This window comes from Sparus aurata, chromosome 10 (genome assembly GCF_900880675.1).
Source record: "Sparus aurata chromosome 10, fSpaAur1.1, whole genome shotgun sequence".
NCBI lineage: Eukaryota > Metazoa > Chordata > Actinopteri > Spariformes > Sparidae > Sparus > Sparus aurata.
The window spans coordinates 9,891,500-9,911,919 of record NC_044196.1 but is presented as its reverse complement, the minus strand read 5'-3'; the positions used below and the strand labels follow the sequence as shown (position 1 = coordinate 9,911,919).

Below are 20,420 nucleotides of genomic sequence, written 5' to 3'. Positions count from 1 at the left end.
ATCATCTGCCCACTATTCAGCAAACGCCATGCATTAATCATCACTGGACACAGTTCATGGATACAATGTAACTTCCTTACATGATCGCAAAGTCCAAACTAGTTTGTTGAGGACTGAACTTTACTAAACGTGCAGCAGAATCTAAAACAAACATGTTTGACTGACTGATCCATTAGACTTCTATTAACAAGAGTACTTAAAGACAGGAGTTGCTGGAGTGTTTGATCAAACGGACCATTGGTCATCTAATGACACTGAAAAGTGACAACCGGATATTTTATCGAGCACATGCCTAGCAATCACCTGCTGAGTCAACAAACACCACACAGTTTGACTGCTGAACCACTTTATGAGTATTTGGATTGTGTAACCTCTGTAGGTGTTTTAGGAGTTAGCAGAAGAGGTACACAGTACAGAAATGACAATGTTTCACTTCAAGAACAGTTGAATGATACTAATGGTAAAGCCTTGTCAAAGACTTTAACCAGTGTGACTCTCTGACTGTGTTGTGGAGTAAAGTTTCCTGCACAGCTTCAGAGTGAAATCACAGTGTATACTGTCTCCTCTCCATCTTCCTCTGGTATATATCAATATGTGTGTGAAGCATCAGAATTAAATCATAAAGAAGCTGCAGATGTTTCTCTTCTCGCCACAGAACACAGTGCATGATGGGAAACACTCCACTTTTCTCCTGATGGAAACACGTGTGATTTAACTCTGATGCTTCAGATACATATCTATATATGAAGGAGGACGATGGAGAGGAGAGAATATAAACTGTATTTTACAAACAGAAGAGTTGATCAGAGTAAAGCAGGAAGTCCGTCGTTGACGTGGAAGTGCAATAAAGTGATGTAAATATATGTCGAGGACAACATTGTTCAGAAGGTTAGCCCTTCATTGCCAATTCTCACATAACATACCTCATCAGCCCATTCACAGTTCACATGCACAGTCCTAGAGCCTGTTACCTTGAGTATGGTGTTCACGTGAACGTGCATGAACAGTTAATGGCAGGATGAGCTGAACCAATCAGAGACCTCCGCAGCACTGCGCGAAGTGTCTGGTGCGAGCCGATGAAGAAAGTTTTATTCACAGTTGCCAAGTCCGCTTATTATAAGCGACTCTGGGCTTGTTTTTCTGTAAAGTCGCTTATAATAATTGGTAGTCGCGGGTTGCGGGTTTTTGGGCTTGTTGTTAAAGTGTTCCTCTTCCTATTGTATTGCATGTCATATTGTTTTGAAGTCCTGGAACTATCAGAAAAGGATCATAACATATCAAAACAATAATCAATATAATGATATTTCTGGATTCAGGGTGATATTTATGTGTGTGCAAAGTGTAATAATCTCCCCCTTTTTTTTTCTTTTTTTTTTACCACGAACGGAGAAGTCGCTTGTTTTGGGCTTGTTTTTATAGGACCACTTGCTTGTTTCTCTCGCGATATCTGGCAACACTGGTTTTATTCACAGCGGCAGTTCTGGATTTAATTCGCTCATCCCAGCAGTTTGGACTTTTTTTACCTGCAGCTGCATTTTCTGGACTCTTGCTTCTCCTTTTTTGTTGATTGCTCCGTCTTGTGCGTCCTTGAGAGTGTGAGTAACAAGTTATCATTCTGTTACTGTTCTTAATTATATCCTCTGTGTTATTTGGCAGTTTAAATCATAGCACTGTACTGTGTTTGTGCATTGGTCAAATGATGCCTGATAATATTGTTGTGGTGATTAATGGTGTATGCTGTGGCTTCAGGTGTTTTTTAGTTATTTCTCGGCAGTGTAGTGAGAGTGCCGATGTGGCCATTAAGGGATCGTTGCTCATTTATTTGCTCCACCCTCTGTGCACACTATGCCAGTGACATAGACATGGGCCTTTCTGAGCTACGAAGTTGATTTTTGTTGACAGCCCCTTAAATTTATAAACCCTCAAATCCTATTATTTATTCATCCCCTTTTCTGTTTTCACTGCATAACTTTATTTGCATTGTCTAATTTATGTCAGTCCGTTTCTGTGTAGTATTAATATGCACATTTCTGTTTATTTCTTTATTGTAGTAACCACACACACAGACAATATCAGCAAAGGAGTTTATTCTACAATAAATGAGGGGCATCTCGATGAGAGTGTGTGTGAATTGGATTCATTGACCCATCAGCATCATTCCTGTTCTTACCGGACAACCTGTGGAGAGTGCAGCTAAATTCTTGAGATCAGTGCCTTCTGATTTATTCATCTATTATTGATAGGGCACAAGTTTGGACTTCAGTTATCCAACACCTATTTTATAAACATCACCATGTGATGTGAAACCTAGATTCAACCTGGAATGTTATAAAGCAGAATGGGCTGAAAGTCAAACACATGTAAAATCCTGCTGTTTGTTGGCCACTACAGTGTTTATCAGAGAGGGAAATAACAGACAGTGAACTCATCACTGCTTCCACAGTGACAGGACACTTCAATCAGCTGTATGAGAGACATTCTACCAGGAACATCATGTCTACTTGTAGAAATCTTAGTGAGAAGGTTTAATTGATGAAAGTAAACAGAGTCAGTGCTGATCCCGGGTCAGTCCTACGAGGACAGGAGCGACCCAAACGTGTCTGTCGTCTTGAAGAACACAAACACCGACAACGAGACAGAGAGATAGAGAGGCTGTTCAACTGTGCGCTTTATTTATCTGTGTGTATCCACCCACATGTGGCAGGTGAGCTGCCAGTATTACTGCAGAGGAAACCGGGAAGCCCCGCCCCTTCACCCAGTCTCATGTATAAGAGCTCACAAAGACAGAACTCAGCCAACCATCAGAGCTGCTGCTTCTTCCACAGAGGACAGGAAAGACTTCTCTCCTCCTCTTCTCTCTGTTCAGCCTGATCTGAAATATTTCAGCTGTCTTTGTCATTCTAGGAGACACTTTTCACTTTACTACGACTGCAAACTGCCAGAACAAGAACAAGAACAAGAACAAGAGAGCCGAGCTGCAGTACTGACTGGACTCTTCTCGTACTGGGACGGTGTTTGGATCCCGGCTCCGGGCTGCACAGTGTTGCCAACTACAGTCAAAAAGTCTCTGTATGTAGCAAGTTCTCAGAAACTCTAGCAACTTTTTTTAAAGAGAGAGAGAGAGAGAGAAAAAAAGCGACTAGCGACAAATCCAGTGAATCTTTCTGGTGTTACTGGAGACTGTTGATTCGTTGGAACTGGACTTGTCACCTGAAGACTCTGGGTGAGAGGTAAAACGTCTTGAATTAAGTCTAGTTGACTAACATACAGAACTTACATTTGTATATGAGGATGTTTTTCCTCATTTGTATCTTTTATAAAAATATCATCTCTTTATATATATTTGTATTTAATATTTTTGTTGAGTGTAAAATTCAGGTTAAACTTTACTGAACTTGATGTGAAAGAGTCACTGATCACCTGATGCTTTATCCTGCACACCCAGAAAGTAAACAACAACCAGTACGCAGTTTGGCTGCTTCATAAGGTTATGACTCATTCGCATGTTCTACATAACAGGGATGCAAGACTGCAACACATCCTATTTAAACTTAATAAGCAACATTTCAGGAATGAACTGGATGTTGTCAATGTGTACTGTCCCCTTGCAAGCACTTTGACCGGTCTGACAACGTCACTGTGTTGTGGAGTAAAGTTTCCTGCACAGCTTCAGAGTGAAATCACAGTTTGTCTCCTCTCCATCTTCCTCTCATATATATCTATCTGTGTGTGAAGCATCAGAGTTAAATCATAAAGAAGCTGCAGATGTTTCTCTTCTCTCCACAGAACACAGTGCATGATGGGAAACGCCCCATTTTACTCCTGATGGAAACCATCATCCAAATCATCTATTGACACAAAGAAGTAAGAGCTCGATGATGAAAATTACAGGCCTCTCTCATCTTTTTAAGTGGGGAAACTTGCACAATTGGTGGCTGACTAAATACTTTTTAAAAATGTTTACTTTTTCGCTTCACTACGACTGCAAACTACAAGAACAAGAGAGCTGAGCCGCGGTACCGACTGAACTCTTCTCCTACTGGGACGGTGTTTGGATCCTGGGTCTGTGGCGAGTCGTTGGAACTGGACTTGTCACCTCAAGACTCTTGGGTGAGAGGTAAAACGTCTTGAATTAAGTCTAGTTGACTAACATACAGAACTTACATTTGTATATGAGGATGTTTTCCTCATTTGTATCTTTTATAAAAATATCACCTCTATATAAGTAGACATGATGTTCCTGGTAGAATGTCTCTCACACAGCTGACTGAAGTGTCCTGTCATTGTGGAGGCAGTGATGAGTTCACTGTCTGTTATTTCCCTCTCTGATAAACACTGTAGTGTCCAACAAACAGCAGGATTTCATGTTTTTATGTTTTCTTTCTTGCCAAATCCATTTTGCTTTATAAGATTCCGGATCGCATGTTCAGGTTCAGATCACACGGTCATGTTGTCCACGACATATATTTACATATTCACTTTATTGCACTTCCACGTCAACGACGGACTTCCTGCTTTACTCTGATCAACTCTTCTATTTGTAAAATACAGTTTATATTCTCTGCTCTCCATCGTCGTCCTTAATATATAGATATGTGTCTGAATCATCAGAGTTAAATCAAAATTGTTTCCATCAGGAGAAAAGTGGAGTGTTTCCCATCATGAACTGTGTTCTGTGGAGCAGCCTGTGATTGGCTCTGTATATTTGCAATGGGTGGAGCTTTGTGCTGCAAGAGATTCCCCAGCAGGGGATGTAGCTGATTCCGTGGTCTGTCCAGGGACCATGGTCTCTGGACAGACTAGTGGTCACTACCACTAGGGGCGCTAGAAACACTGGTCGCAACCAGCTCCTCAGTGGTCGCGACCAGTTGCTCTGTGGCACAGACCAGTGGTCACAACCACTAGGGGCGCTAAAGATAATGTTCCAGACCAGCTCCTCAGTGATCTGCCCTGTGGTTTCTGTGGTCTGTGAAGCAGCTTTGGTATTTTCTCTTCTTTCTGGTCGTTTTGGCAGCACTGTTAGCTGGATAAATGTCAGAGATCATAATCTTTTGTCTGTAAAATACACTATATCAGAATTATTATGATTAATATTGTTATTGTTATTGATTATGAAGATCTGTGTGGTGAGGAGCAGTTCTGATATAGTGTATCAGAACTCGAACCAAACTCGAGGCAACATGCAACATTGTAACAAGTTGGTCCCTGATTCGGACCACAGCAAATGAACTATAGGTGTGAAAAAGCCCTAATACAAGTCAGTGGAGAGAACTTCATAAAACTTCTTCTACAAAGTGGTATAAGTTAATGTCTCATTTACACATTTACACACGTACGGATATATTCAGGAAACAGAGAGGAACCAAAAACAACGTCTATAACGTTCTCTGATGATTATAAAACGTTAAATACTCCTCATATGTTCAGTATACAGAAAGGCACCAAAGTACAGGATGGTCTTTATAATGTCGGTGCTGTGTTTACAGCTGCTAATGTATGTAAAGCTGTAAATATTGAATCTGTGTCTATAGTCCGGTGGCATAGTGAAAATACCGTTACAGAGGTGATAAAAGCACCAAATTTTGCATGGTGTTTCCTTAGGGTCTATAGTGTAATTCTGGCCTAGGAGCACTCAGAAAAAAAACTTCATATCAGCAGTATATCATTATCAATGAAATATGCTTAAAACACAGTGATTTTCAAGTTCCTGCACAAGAGTAAGTGTCCAAATGAATCCCAAAGTTAACATTTTATAGTTTTATTTATGTGTATGAACTTTTACATAACTTAAGCTTCAGTAGGCTACATGACGAGTATTGAAAAAGTATAATCTTTATTGGCCCTGTAATTGATAATTATGAGTTGTTACAGGTGCATTTGCAAAGAGGTGAGCAGTCTATAGTCTTTTTGCCAGTCCATAGAGCCCCATTGTGAACCCCGAAATGTTGAGTACACCAAAGTTTTATGTTAGAAATGTACAGTGTTGGTCCCCAGTATTAAGAAACTTCTGGTTGCTAACTTGCATATGTTGGGCAATTTGCATTATTAGCATTAATTAGCATTGATCGCCTATATAGGCAATATTTCAGCAACTGCTTGGCTGATTTGGACAATATTGGAGTGGTTTTGGGGGTTATTAGGGATGCTGAATCCATTTCTGACATTTTAAAAATTCAAAATGACAGTTTAAACCAACATTTTTTATGAATTTTGAGGTTATTTATACGCTTAATACATTGGACCTGCATTTCAGAATCAATAGAGCACAATGTCACTGGTGTGAATGTTGAGACCTAACATTTCTTCAAATTGCTTCAGTTCTGCTTGCGTTTTTTGGCTGCTCAATTTTGTGTGATTGTCACTGTGGTAACTGGCTGGATGGAAAGATGGACAAAACAGAGCTTTTTATATTTGGATCAAATCATCTCAATGCAAGTAAGATGATCAAATAGAAGCAGATAATAGCGATTACAGCGTGTATGTAGTGCATATTTAATTAATTTTTTTTTATATATATATATGTGTATCTATATCTATATCTATATATGTATATATATATATATATATATATATATATATATATATATATATATATATATATATATATATATATATATATTTATATATAGCCTAATATCTCTATAGCCTACTTCTAAACCGTCTCTAAAATATGGTAAGGGTTCTTTTGAGTAAAATCCAAAGATTTAATCCAGAGTAATTTATACATCAACAGTTAAAGTCCGTGTAAAGCAAATTCAGCCATTTTCTTCTAAACACATTATTTCCCTAAAACATGTAAAAAGCCATTCAACCATTTAGAATTACATTTTGGAGCTAGGCTCACAAACTGTGTTTCACGATTTCTGTGTTCAGGATTTAATGGGCGGGTCAGAAATCATGGCCGCGTTGATTTGCATGAACCCGGCCCTGCTGCGGAAGCCATATAAATACATTCAGCGCATTAGCTTCGGAGGTTTTTCCGCTTGCTCCCAATTCTTGGATAGCATCTCTTAGAACAGTTTGCAGCTAGCTAACCAGTCAACCAGTCAGCTAAACAGTCATGTCTCCTCCACATCGCTCGTGCTTCTTTCCTGGATGCCACAGTGTGCAGGGTAACGGCGCTGTTAGCTTATTTAAGGTTCCTAAGGACAACAACAGTAAGGAAACGGTGGATCGATTTTGTCAAGAGGAGCTACTCTGGAGAGTTAAAAATCACCACCAACACCTGTCTCTGCAGTGTCCACTTTACCCTTGATAGTTACAACAACTGTCACCGGGTAAAGTCTGGATATCTGAAGAGTTTGTTGACGCTGGTCAGTGGGGCCGAACCGACCCTCTCCGTCCCCAGCTTGCATCCTCCCGTCCCGCCGACAGCGCATGCTCTCATCTGCACCGCCGGCATTATGTGCCAGCAGGCCTGCGACCGTCCCGCCGACAACAGGTCTCTCATCCCTGCCACCGGCCAGACTTTAGATACTCTGCCGGGGCCGACCCTTGATCAAGCATTTGTGTGTCTGTGTGTGTGTGTTTGTTTTGTAATAACTCAAAATAATGACTGTAATTCCAGCTACAAAAGGCGCATCTCTCTCCTCCCTCCATGTTGTTTGTGCCGCTGCGTGGTTTAACACGTGAGTGAGTGTCCTCGTGCAGAAAACATGACTTCTTGCGCATGTGACATCACTCCCAGAGGCACTCGGGCTCATAATTACAGTTAATGTGTCGGGCCGGGCCAGCTCGGACACAACGTGCACTGGCTCGTCTCGGGTCAGGCTTGATTTTTTGGGGACAGTTTAAGTGTGTGCTTATGTATGTTATAAATATTGTACATTTGGGCAACTAAAAGCATTTTGCTGAAGGCGCAAATCCTGAAAATGATGTTACATCGTGCATCCTGTCATGTCCATGTAATGTTAGCAAATGTTATTGCATTTAATCATGACATGATTTTGGCTCATTCCCTGAGCTGAGTCCATCTGACAGCACAATTATAATCTACAGGTAATAGTTTATGTGCACCAATATAGCTATGACAAGGAATTATATGTAGACTCGGGTTTTGCGTTTGTGTGTAATGAGGAACATGGACTGTGAGGAACGAGGCTGAGCACTATCAGTGTCTGGCTCTGATGGCCCAAACAGGTCGGGCTGGGTCTGTCCGATGATGCTGCTAGCTTCCATTGTTACTGTAGGTTACGTCCTCATGCAGTACATGGAGGAGGCTCCCCTCCCTGCATGGGCGTGGCTCCAGCGCCTCTAACTGACACGCCCCCAGCGTTTCACAGCAGGGAGAAGTGCTTGTTTTTCCATGATTTGAAGACCTAATTTTATAAACTTGGCAATTGTTTTAATCTTTCAAATGTGGCTCAGTGGTCAATGACACATGTTTCTGTGGTGTGACAAACTCATAACACAAATTTATTTCTGCTTTACATGGACTTTAATGTTACCACAGCTACCAAAAGAAGTTAGACTACTTTGCTTCATCACCCCAAACCTAATAGCTCACAAGTTCTGGTGAGCAGAAAGAGAGGGTGATTGTCTGCTGCAACAACAATGCTTTTGAAGAGATGCTGCCCTATTTCTTTGCCGCTGGTCATCACAACTCCTCAAGATGGATCACATGGCATCTGCGCGACATGCAGCACCTTCCTGCTACTGCCAAGGATGACCTCCTCGCCGGAAGCCATGTGTGCTGCCACTCAGATGGTGCAGCTGCAGTGAGTGGAGATATGTTTGGGGAGCAGACATGCATGAAGCAAGGGAAGGGAGTGAAATGCATGAAGGGCGTCTCCACCAACTCTGAACATGTCACAGTGTGGATCCAATCTTTTGCATCGGCTCCCATCTCTCCAAGTCATTGGATGAGATGTGTGACAATGCTGAAGCTTTGGAAAAGACAATGAAGCCCAACAGAAACAAAGAAGAGGGTAAAGGACGACGGGAGTTGGACACAGAGGATCAAGCTAAAATCCTGAGAGTGCTATGGGAAAACTCTCACCCACTCACCACAGAGACTACTACCCTCTACCATATCATGTGAATTTGCATGATGCATTGAAGATCAGTCAAGACATGAGCACATTGTTCTCTTCATCGCTTACTAGGGGATTTCATGCACCCATCTCAAATAAGGTGGCGACAATGAAATTCAAGACAAAAGGAGTGAAAGTCAATAGGAAGATCATATGTGACCTTGAGGTGTTGTTTGCTTCGGCTGGTGGTGGTGGGGAACAAGAGAAGAATGGAGCTCTCTACCCTCTTTATATACAAGCTCGGCCTGGTCCCTGCATCCATGATCAGTGAGTATGGATGCCTCAGAAACAGTAACAAGTCTGTGATTGTTCAGCATCTTGAAATCCTTGTTCCCAATCCCCACCCACCAGATGTTTTTCTTGTTGATGCATCGCAGCTAGTCTATTGCGTGGTGTGGCCATTGTAAGGCACTGTGGCTGATTTCGCAGCCAGAATGGGGCGCCGGCTTGATCACTACATCACCCAAACATTTGTTATCTTAGACCGGTATGAGCAAGTCTCTGCCAAAGACCACGAGAGGCAGAAAAGAGCTGGGGAGAGCTCAATAGAGTACAACTCTCACTGAAAACCCCCCTACCTAGCCACGATAAAGTGATGAAGGACAAGACAAACGAGTGGAGGCTAAGCGAGCTCCTTTGCACACACAACATAGGAGATCACATCGAGATGGTCAGCAGAGCAGACAGTATTGTCACTCATGATGAAGCTGATGTCTCCTTCATCTCATACATGTTGGAAGCAGCCAGGCGTGGTGCTAAAACTGTCCACATTCTCAGCAACGACACTGATGTGTTTGTGCCCATGGTCTGTTGGTGCTGGAGGGTGGGTATCACATGTCACCGGCAGATGGAGAGGTGGCTATGCATGCTCTCTCGGGTGTGACACCACCTCCTGTCCCGTTGGCAAAGGGCAGGTGTCCGTGCTTAAGACCATGAGAGTAGTACCTGGGGACCTGCTTCAGTTCATTGGAGGGGAGGGAGCGACTGATTTGCAAATCACAGAGACAGTGAGGGTTGTTTTTTCCTGGCTCTGTACAGCCGCAGGAAGTCTGCATCTCTGAATGTCGCAAGATATGACTTATACTGAAAGTGCAAAACCCCCCCAGCACTGAAGACACAGCCATGGATGGCGTGCCCATCTACAGATGCTGCTTTGGAAACCAGCAGACCGCCCTGAACAACCAGCTGCAAACATCACCAAGTTTGGATGGAACAAGAAGGAAGGTGGGAAGGAAGGAGAGGAAATCATCATGCCTGTCCTGGATGCAAGCCCAGGCCTTGCCTGTACCAGCTACTGCTTCTGCAATGCTATGACAGTACATGTTGCACCCCGCTCACACACTCACAGCAAGAAGAGCAAGACAACAAAAATGTAGTCAAGAAGAAGATGAAGACAGAGCTGATGATGATGATGTTGATGATGAATATATGGTTATATTGTGCAGAGTAGCAGAAGTACAATGTGCTATTGCTTGATGAAAGTTGTCTAGTTTTCTGCTGTGATAATTTTGGGTATACTTCTGTTTTAAAATCTGTTCCAGGACTCTTGTGTTCTACCTGTAACTTGTATTATACTAGCCAAAGTCATAGTTTGATATGGTACTTGCTTTTGTTACCTCCAGTGTCACTCAGAGTGTAATGTCATGTAAATTAAAATGTACATATTCTGCATCATTTGGATAATTGTGTTCATAAATATCCTGCAATTTATTTTTATAGATTCAGTGTCCTCTAAAACATCTAAATTGACTCAAAATTAATCAAAACTGGGAGTTGAAACATGGTTTAATTATACAGGCCTATATTATACAGGGCTTTTGAGGTTTATTGAGGTCTAAGATGTCTTGGTACTCTATTTTACACTTATAATTTGGGAGATCTACTGGCCTGAGCACAAATTAAAAAAAGGAAGCTTATTCAGTGGTCTTAAATGGCCATTACCATGAAAGTTTTACTCCAGAGGGAAACAACAAAAAACGGTCATGACATGTAACTGTGACATCTGTGTGAATAAAAAGCACCAACGTCGTTTTTATAAATGCAGTGATTTTTGATCATCTAAGTACTAATAATAACAATCATGAGGAAAACAATTTACAAAGTCTGCAGATGAAAGTACAGTTGCCGTAGGCTTCTATTATCAATTATAAATATGCACCATATATTATAGTTGTATAGTTTATTATTGATATTATTATTATTACTATTTTTCTGCATATTCTTGACTTTGAATGAGAGCAGCTGTAACGCTGCAATTTCCCGTCTGGTATCAATAAAATATTTCTGATTCTGATTCATATATTATGCAGTCAATTGTCCATATTTAAAGTTAGATTAAATTAACCAAGTTGACAGTATGGTAGCCAGATGCCACATTTACATGTCAGAATGTGGTTATTATCAACACAGATTAAATATTTAAGTGTCAATTATCATCACAGCAACAGTGTTACATACACAAATCTTGACCCTAAACACTGAGTCTATAGAGGACATGTTCAACTATGAGACACATGGTGCCAAATTCAATCTTGTTCCTGTTTATTTGCAGTTGTTGTCTCATGACTTCATATGGAGAAACTGTTTGTGTTTCTAATGTTTCAGTGTTACATGTTTATATCACTGACATTATGTCATCACACCTTTACAATCAGACAGGATGAATAATCCACTTCCTGTTTGTCTGTCTTCCTCCATGCAGCACGTGTTCTGTGTTGTTCACAGACTTTTGGCCCCATCTTGTGTTAGAAGAACAACACAGCAGCTTAGCATTAGCATCCAGACTGTGTCCTTGTGTGTGATGATGAGGATGATAAGACAGAGGAGTGTTTAGAAGACTAAAGACAGACTGTAGATGTTGGTTGTGGTACATGTGAGGACTGAACTGTGATCACATGACTCTTCACCTCTGTCTCCTCTCACAGGGAGAAGATGATCTGCAGGATCCTGCTGCTCATCAGCCTCAACTGTGTCTGTGGTCAGTTTACAGCTTCACTTTCTGACACTGTAATTCAATGAAGCAGTTAAAGTGGCCCACATGTGAGCAAACAGCTGATGTTGATGAGCCTCTGCAGCTCTGAGACGTCACTAAACTGTCCACACAAACATGGAGATGGAGTTTAAAGGCTGCCATGTTAAAGCTGTCAGTGTGTCTGCTCCTCACTTTCCCTCTCTGTCTCCTCAACAGGAACATTTGTAGTGAATGTGACACAGACCTCCTATCAGGCAGAGGAGAACCACAACATCACACTGGAATGGACATTCACAACCACAGCTGACACTTCCACAGACTCCATTTATATCTACTGTGAGCTGAGAACTGATCACAAATTTGCAGTCCTGTTCCGTCTACGTAGAGGTGTTGAGGTCCCAGAGTTTCAGAATCGACAGTTTGTAGGACGAGTCCAGTGGGACAAAGACGTCCTCAGAGACGGACGACTCAGACTTCATGTGTCCAGACTCAGGACTGAGGACTCAGGACAGTACCTGTGTGATGTGAGGACACACTATGATGGGAACTATGGTGATTGTTGGCTCAGCGTGTCTGGTAAGTTAGGTTGATGAGTAGAACTTCTTTTGGATCAATAAGAACCTGAAGAAAAGTATTGAGGAGGACCACAATCCTTCACTTCATTCTCACAGTATCTGAGAAATATGTCACAACTTCAGCTGTTCTGTTGTTTGGTCTCTTTACAGCAGCGAGGGATCCACCAGAACCCGAGAGACCCGACACAGCAAGTCTGGGAAAGATCGGCCTCTACTGGTTTCTGGGACTGACAGCAGCAGCAGTGGTAGTTGTGTTGGTTGTTTATGAACTGTGTTGCAGATGAACTAAACTACTTTGTCTGATGAACAACAATAATGGAGTTAATGGAGGAAACATTGTTCTTCACCTTCATGTTGTCCATTATTTTGACAGGACGTCTCATCAAACTCTGTCTCTTATTAGACTGATCTGAGATCTGCTCTGTGTTCACTTTACTGCAGTAATGTTGAGAAAAATGTCTTCTTTGTAAACCATGTATATGTAAAGTTTATGTGTATGTATCGTTTATATTTTGCATTTAAAGAGGTCCTATCACGCGTTTTAGGGTTTTTGCCTTTCCTTCATTTAGTTATGGAGCATTTTTGTGCATGTAAAATGTCTGCAAAGTGAAAAAGCCCAAAGTCGACGCCACAGGGAGTTACTCTGTTCCACAGAAAACTCTGCTCCTGCACTGCCCGAAACTCCTGGTCTGGAGTCAAGCCTTTACTTTTCTGTAGCTTATGTGTGTCACTAACAGGCGTTATATAAATATATATTTACATATTTGTTGTAACATATATTCACTCCAGTTAGTCCGCAGCATACAGTTTCTATTGCTGTATCTCCGTTATTTTAGATCACACTACCTTGCTTGGCATGACCGCCCTACTCAGACTCTGATTGGCTACATCCTGCCTGTTAAGTAATGCCGACTACCATGAAAGATTGAACAGAGGTGAGATGTCTCACTCTGTTGCTAAAACGGTTAGCTGTTCAAGACAGAGTGTCAAAAGCGAGGCTGCAGCATGAGAAAAATAATGTGTTTATGACGATTAAAGTCTGTAGACCAGACTAGAACATGTTGTGTTTTAAAAGTAGCACAATTATTTCCAACATGTTTTACCTGTTATAATAGAGAGAGAGAGAGAGAGAGAGAGAGAGTTAGAGAGAGAGAGAGAGAGAGAGAGAGAGAGAGAGAGAGAAAAGCCACAACATTAAAACCACTGACAGGTGAGGAACACATTTGTCCATGTCTTGACAGTTCAGAGCTGTTTAGGCTGCACAAGGGAACCATTACAATATTAGACAGGTGGTCATAATGTTAGGCCTGATCCATGTTTATATCTATCTATCTGAAAACATATATGTATATTTAATATATATATATATATATATATATATATATATGTGTGTGTGTGTGTAAATGTCATGTATATTAATGCTTTGATGACTTGTTTTTATTTTCCCTCGATCAATATGTTTTAATATTGGTTAATATTAGAGAAACTCCACATATGATTATCATTAGTATTAGTAGTATTGTCATTATTGTTGTTATTATTTGCAGTAGTATTAATATCATCATCATTGTCATTATTATCACAATTACAATTACAATTGTTATTATGGATATCATTGTTATCAATATTATCATCAATATTAATATTATCAATATATTATTATTATTATTATTATGATGATGATCCTTGTCCGGACTCCTGCAGGATGTATTGATCTCTCTGTTCTGATGTGTCATGAACACTGACAGGAAGTTGTAGCAGCTCACAGGAAGTTTTTTGACATTTCCTTGTTGTGCTGTAAAGTAAAGATGTGTTGTGGTCAGCAGAGGGAGCTCTTTATCTGTATCACCAGTTCAGAGATCCTCACCTGGCTGCAGGTGACAGCTGAGATCATTTGGACCTTCAGGTTGTTGAAATGTGACTGAAGGTCACAAAGACGTTCACTTGTTTTGTTTTCTCTGTGATAATTGATTTAAATGTGACTTCTGACTCAGTCTTTCTCACATTACTGGAGTATTTCAGTACATCAGTGTCACAGATGAAGATGTTTGACCTGGTTAATTCACAACTCCTGAATAAAGTCAAGATTGTTCAGCTCTGACTTCTTTTTGTGACCCTTGAATGATTTGTTAAATGAAGAGGCTGTTATAGGTCGTTCTTTAAGTGTTTATCTTCAATGTTATTCTCATATCAACTTCTATACTACAGAATCTGTGTGGTGTTGTTTGCTGCTGTCTGGTTACAGCTGGACTTTATTCTGTTTGGAGTGAAACAGCAGCTTCATCAGAAACTTTAGTCTCCTTCATGTCGACCCAACAGGTTCCCAGTGGACTGATTCAACATGTGATTCAAACATTCAGAGTTGTTATTTTTAAACTTTTGTCCTTGAACAGATGATGATGTTAAAAGCTAAAAATAATCTAAATCTTGACATAAAAGAGAGATTTTGTCAACCAACAATCATCCGTCACCACAATCCCTCCGAGCTCCTACAGTCACAATGTTGTTACACAGTAAAGTAATAGAAAGGTTTATTTTCACCTGCTGGAAATCAACAACAGTCACATTTCATATCTAAGAGCAAAGTGATGAAGTGCTTCACAGAGTCAGAATGATTTACAGAAGGGTCACATTTTCAGTTTGGTTTTACAGGGAATTAAAAAAGCACAAAAATATACAATATCAACCCTTTTATACATACATGCACATATAAATACCTATATAAAAGTAAAAGAAAAAGTTTAACAAAACAAGTGCAGTTTCAGTTGTATGAGAATCAGAATCATTTCTATTCAGTTTTGTTAAGTAAGTTTTCACATATGAGGAATCTGTTGTTGTGTTTAGGTGCAATAAAACAAACACACAAATAATTGAAGACATGATAACATATAAATGTAAACAGGATGTCTGACATGAATTGTTCATGTTCTCAGTACAGATAGATATTCTGCAGTCCAGCTGCAGGTGGAGTCATCACGCTTAGCAGGAAGAGATTGTTCTGTAGCAGAACCAGGATGATGGTGTTGAAGTCCACAAACAGGATCCTGGTGGAGGCTTTCGGAGGAGTCCAGGTGCTGGAGGATGCAGTCATCACTGGTGCTGAGGTGTTATGTTCTGAAGTTGTCTGTCCTTACATCTCATTAACATGTTGATCACACTGTTCCTTCTGTTTCTACTGCCATGTGACTAGTATTTAATCCTCCATTGGAGTCCGAGACAGAATCCTGTTCATCAGACAGACAGTTCATGAATGAAAGGAAAAAAACAGACATAACTACTAATGCCAGTACTACTATACTGTAGAGGGCGAATAATCCCCAAATGTGCCCGTTTGGTCTCTCAGGTTCTGGTCGATCCCTCGCTGCTGTCAAGAGACCAAACAACAGAACAGCTTAAGTTGTGACATATTTCTCAGATACTGTGAGAATGAAGTGAAGGATTGTGGTCATCCTCAGTACATTTCTTTAGGTTCTTATTGATCCAAAAAAACAGCTGAATTTAACCTGTTAATAAAGTTCTACTGACTTCTACCCAACCAACTTACCAGAGACTCTGAGTCGACATTCACTGGAGTTCAAGATGTTATTCCTCCACACGTTACAGCGATACCGGCCCGAATCCTCAGTCCTGAGTCTGTACACATGAAGTCTGAGTCGTCCGTCTCTGAGGACGTCTTTGTCCCACTGGACTCGTCCTACAAACTGTTGATCCCGAGACTCTGGGATCACAACACCTCCATATAGATCAAACAGGGCTGAGACTGTTCGAGCATTTATCATCTCACAGAAGATATAAAGTGAGTCGGGGGAAGTGTCAGCTGTGGTTGTGAACGTCCATTCCAGTGTGATGTCGTGGTTCTCCTCTGCCTGATAGGAGGTCTGTGTCACATTCACTACAAATGTTCCTGTTGAGGAGACAGAGAGGGAAAGTGAGGAGCAGACACACTGACAGCTTTAACATGGCAGCCTTTAAACTCCATCTCCATGTTTGTGTGGACAGTTTAGTGACGTCTCAGAGCTGCAGAGGCTCATCAACATCAGCTGTTTGCTCACATGTGGGCCACTTTAACTGCTTCATTGAATCACAGTGTCAGAAAGTGAAGCTGTAAACTGACCACAGACACAGTTGAGGCTGATGAGCAGCAGGATCCTGCAGATCATCTTCTCCCTGTGAGAGGAGACAGAGGTGAAGAGTCATGTGATCACAGTTCAGTCCTCACATGTACCACAACCAACATCTACAGTCTGTCTTTAGTCTTCTAAACACTCCACTGTCTTCATCGTCCTCATCATCACACACAAGGACTTCCTGATTAGACACAGTCTGGATGCTAACGCTAAGCTGCAGTGCTGTTCTTCTGACACAAGATGACACCAGTGGTTACAGTGTCCACCATCAGAAGGAAACATGACAACATGTGGATTCAGCTGCAGTCAACAACATGTAGCTGCCACATGAAACACTGCAGAACCAGTGCTGCTCCTGCACACACATGGAAGTTGTGTATCTCATAATGGTTTTAATCTCATAATGTGAAGATAGTGAACATGTTAGTTGAGTAGTTAAAGGAAGCACTTACTTGTTGTTTTGGTATTGTAGCTGCTGAATGTGCGCAGTATCCTGTCAGTCGTTTACTCTTTGAACACTGAATATTGAATCCTCAGTATCAAACTAGTTGAACAAAGAATCACATTTCAAAAACTTGAGGCTGATTTTAGAGTTTTCTGATCTGCTCCGATGGTGAATCAATGTGCGTCAGTCCCATAAACACAAAAACACAAACTAGATCACACAACATGTTTAGTTACGTGTTTATATGGGAGCGAGCTGTCCCACGTTGTGTCACCTCAAGTATTTAATTCTGATCTGGACGGAAGAACTGCTTCTCTTTACAGCAACATGGGTCTGAAGCGAGGAGGGGGAGATGTTGTTACAACATGTTATCATGAGGCTACAGGAGGAGTTGTTATCTCTTGCTGCGTCAGTTCAACTCTGCTGTGATGTTTGTTTTGGTGAAAGTAAAGTTGGATCAGCTGTACTGGCTGTTTAACACAAACTCAGAAACATGTTTGTTTTCCACAAGTGATTAAAGAAGCTGTTCTCAGAAGAAAATAAATAACACTGTTTAAAGAAGCAAAGAATGCTTTGTTTGTTACATGTGCTATGTATTTCATCACAGCTCCACTAACCCACCGCACAGCTGTCTGGTTACTGATATCACCGGACTCCCTTAAAAAAATCACACAATTTAAAGATTTGTTGCATTGGGAGGAACTTAACAAACTTAGTGAAACTTCTCCGACACACTGTAAGTCATTGATGCTTTCATGTAAATTTGGCATTAAATACAAACATTAAGATGTTTCTTTTCATGTAAAAAGTGTTTGAATTCATCCTGTCTGCTTCTGTGTCTGAAGAGTTTCTTACTTCCTATAACTCAAACAACTTTACAACACACAGATTCTGTAGTATAGAGAACAACATTGAAGATAAGAAACTTCTGATGGGCTGCTACAACTTTCCGTCAGTGTTCATGACACATCAGAACAGAGAGATCAATACATCCTGCAACAGTGTTTTTTTTTTTTTTTTATAAAAATATATATAAACCAATATTAAAACATATGGACTGAGGGAAATGAAAACAAGTGTACAGTACCAAAAATAAGAAATGACAAGTCATTTTAACACATCCAGGAAACATAAGACCATTAAATCTAATCATATCATCAACTCACTAACATCTCATTGTGTTCATTTGTGTGTTGTTGTTGTATGATTATACTGTGTAGGCCTCTACATCCTGTATGTGTGCTTCATACTCTATACTATACTCTATAGTATACTCATACTCATATAAAATGAACTCAGAACTTTTATTTGGTGTTGAGTTTATATAATAGTATGAAACATTTCTACATTAAAATGTCTAAAATGAGCCTTTTCATTTACTTTGTTGAGTTTTGAGCTAAAATTATCTTAAATGTTCCAAACAATATTCAAACCCTTTTGTTCTCCAGACTTTTATTTTGAAACTACCTGAGGGACTAATGGCAGCCAGTGTCCAGATAGTCCCACTCGGCCTTTTGCACATGCAACCAGTGCAATGCCTGCTAAGCCTGGGGTTGAGCCCCCAGACTCCCCCATTGACCAAACTTTGGGCAACACAGCGACTTTGTGCGGCACTCCGCTGGTGGAGGAGGCCCTCAGCCAGGAGAGTGGAGGCTCCATCCAGAGGTTGTTGCTTAGATCTGGCACGCTTTGGGAAGGCAGTAGCTGACCTGTTTGCCTCCAGGGAGACGGCTCATTGTCCATTGTTCTTCTCCCTGGGGAGGGACTCTTATAGGTGATCCAGCTTGAGAATGCGGCGGTGATCCTGGTGGCTCAAAATTGGCCCCATATGCCATGCCTCTCAGGGATCGCACCACTCCTGAATGGAATTCCTTGGGAGCTCCCCATTTGGAGAGACCTGTTATTGCAGGCACGAGACGCCTTGTTTCACCCCTTCCCACAGGGCCTGAAACTGTGGGCATGTCCCCTGAAAGGGCAACGTTCAGGGCCCCAGGCTTGCCAGATCCAGTGATCCAAACATTGAGGTCGGCAAGGGCACCTTCAACCCGTGTGGCATATGTTTTTATATTGGGGCAGGTTCGCCTCTTGATGCGAAGTCCATCAAGAGGATCCCCGTCGTTTCCACATCACAGCATATCCTGCACTTGCTGCAAGAGCAGCTGGACCATGGGAAATCCGCCCTCAGAGGCATGGTAGCTGCAATTAAGGCTTCATGAGTCGGGAACCATAGCCTGTGGGGACGCTGCTGTACCCTCATGTCGCAGTAACCAAACATTATAGTCCTTTTGTTCCTCCAACACTAGGAGGAACACTACTGACACTACTGAACACTACTGACAGCTATTGATGAAACAAGTTTGTTGATGCAGAAAATGGTCAATCACCTTTTAAAAGTAATTTATACATAAATCATGAAATATTGAGAATATCAAGCATTTTTAAAATGACAGAAGAATATTGTGTGTTAACAGGAAGTGTTTTTCACATAAAATACATCAAATGTTATAAATGTTATAAACTCTTTTCAATCAGAAGCTACAAAAAAGCTGATTTTAACGTAAACAATGGACGTAAACAACCACACATTTCAATGATTATATGTGATGATCTTAACTCTTAATACCAAATACAACAGGAGATTAAAACCATATGATAGTTATTTTAAATGAGCTGCTGTTAGATTAAGTTTACAAAATGCTGTGTGTTATTTGTTCAGCACAGCTGCACACAGTGATCACAGAGAAGCTGTCAAAGTACAGATGGAGTTTTTCATGTTGTCGTCTGTTCTGTTGGTTTAGTTGATACAGATTTCATGATGAGCTGAAAGCAACAGAAAGTCAACAAAAAGACTCAGGACGATGTCACGATCAAATGTTTTATACATCTTACTGTCATCGCTCCCTCCCCTGTTCTTTTTCTTTCCTCCCCTCTCTTTTCTCTCCCTCCCTCCCTCTTTCTTTCCTCCTTTCTTTCTCTCCCTGCCCTCTCTTTCTCTCCCTCCCCCCCTCTCTTTCTTTTTTTCCCCTCTCTTCCCCTCCCTCTCATTTTCTCCCGCCCCACCTCCTGTTTCCCTTTCTTTATCTTTCCCCCATCTCTCCCAACTGCCCCCATTTCTTTCTCCCAGGTCTCTCTTTATCTCACACCCTCTCCGTCCCCCTGACCCCCCTTTTTTCTCTCCCTCCACGCTCTCTTTCTTTCCTCCTCATTCAGTCTCTCTCTACTACCCTCTTTTCCTCATCCAACCCCTCTCTCTTCTCTCCTCCCTTCTCT

At 41.1% G+C, this 20,420-nt stretch overlaps 2 protein-coding genes across 2 annotated transcripts in view; one reads left to right on the top strand and one right to left on the bottom strand.

Moving 5' to 3' along the window:
• The window catches only part of LOC115588980 (uncharacterized), a 654,211-nt gene that overhangs the window by 187,559 nt on the left and 446,232 nt on the right, over positions 1-20,420 (top strand). The gene's annotated exons all lie outside the window — the stretch shown is intronic.
• Positions 14,808-17,466, bottom strand: LOC115588987 (uncharacterized). Its single transcript, XM_030429661.1, has 5 exons — positions 17,387-17,466; positions 17,158-17,249; positions 16,693-16,745; positions 16,123-16,482; positions 14,808-15,942 (listed from the first exon to the last, which is right to left on the bottom strand). The coding sequence occupies exons 3-5, from the start codon at positions 16,736-16,738 to the stop codon at positions 15,731-15,733; spliced, it is 618 nt and encodes a 205-aa protein (XP_030285521.1). The 5' UTR covers positions 16,739-16,745; positions 17,158-17,249; positions 17,387-17,466; the 3' UTR covers positions 14,808-15,730.

Bases quoted from the DNA above. Each gene is read 5' to 3' on its own strand.
- LOC115588987 (XM_030429661.1), bottom strand. From the start codon at position 16,738: ATGATCTGCAGGATCCTGCTGCTCATCAGCCTCAACTGTGTCTGTG. The intron at 16,483-16,692 runs GTCAGTTTACAG...TCTCCTCAACAG, and splicing joins CAGCCTCAACTGTGTCTGTG to GAACATTTGTAGTGAATGTG. The intron at 15,943-16,122 runs GTAAGTTGGTTG...GTCTCTTGACAG, and splicing joins ATGTCGACTCAGAGTCTCTG to CAGCGAGGGATCGACCAGAA.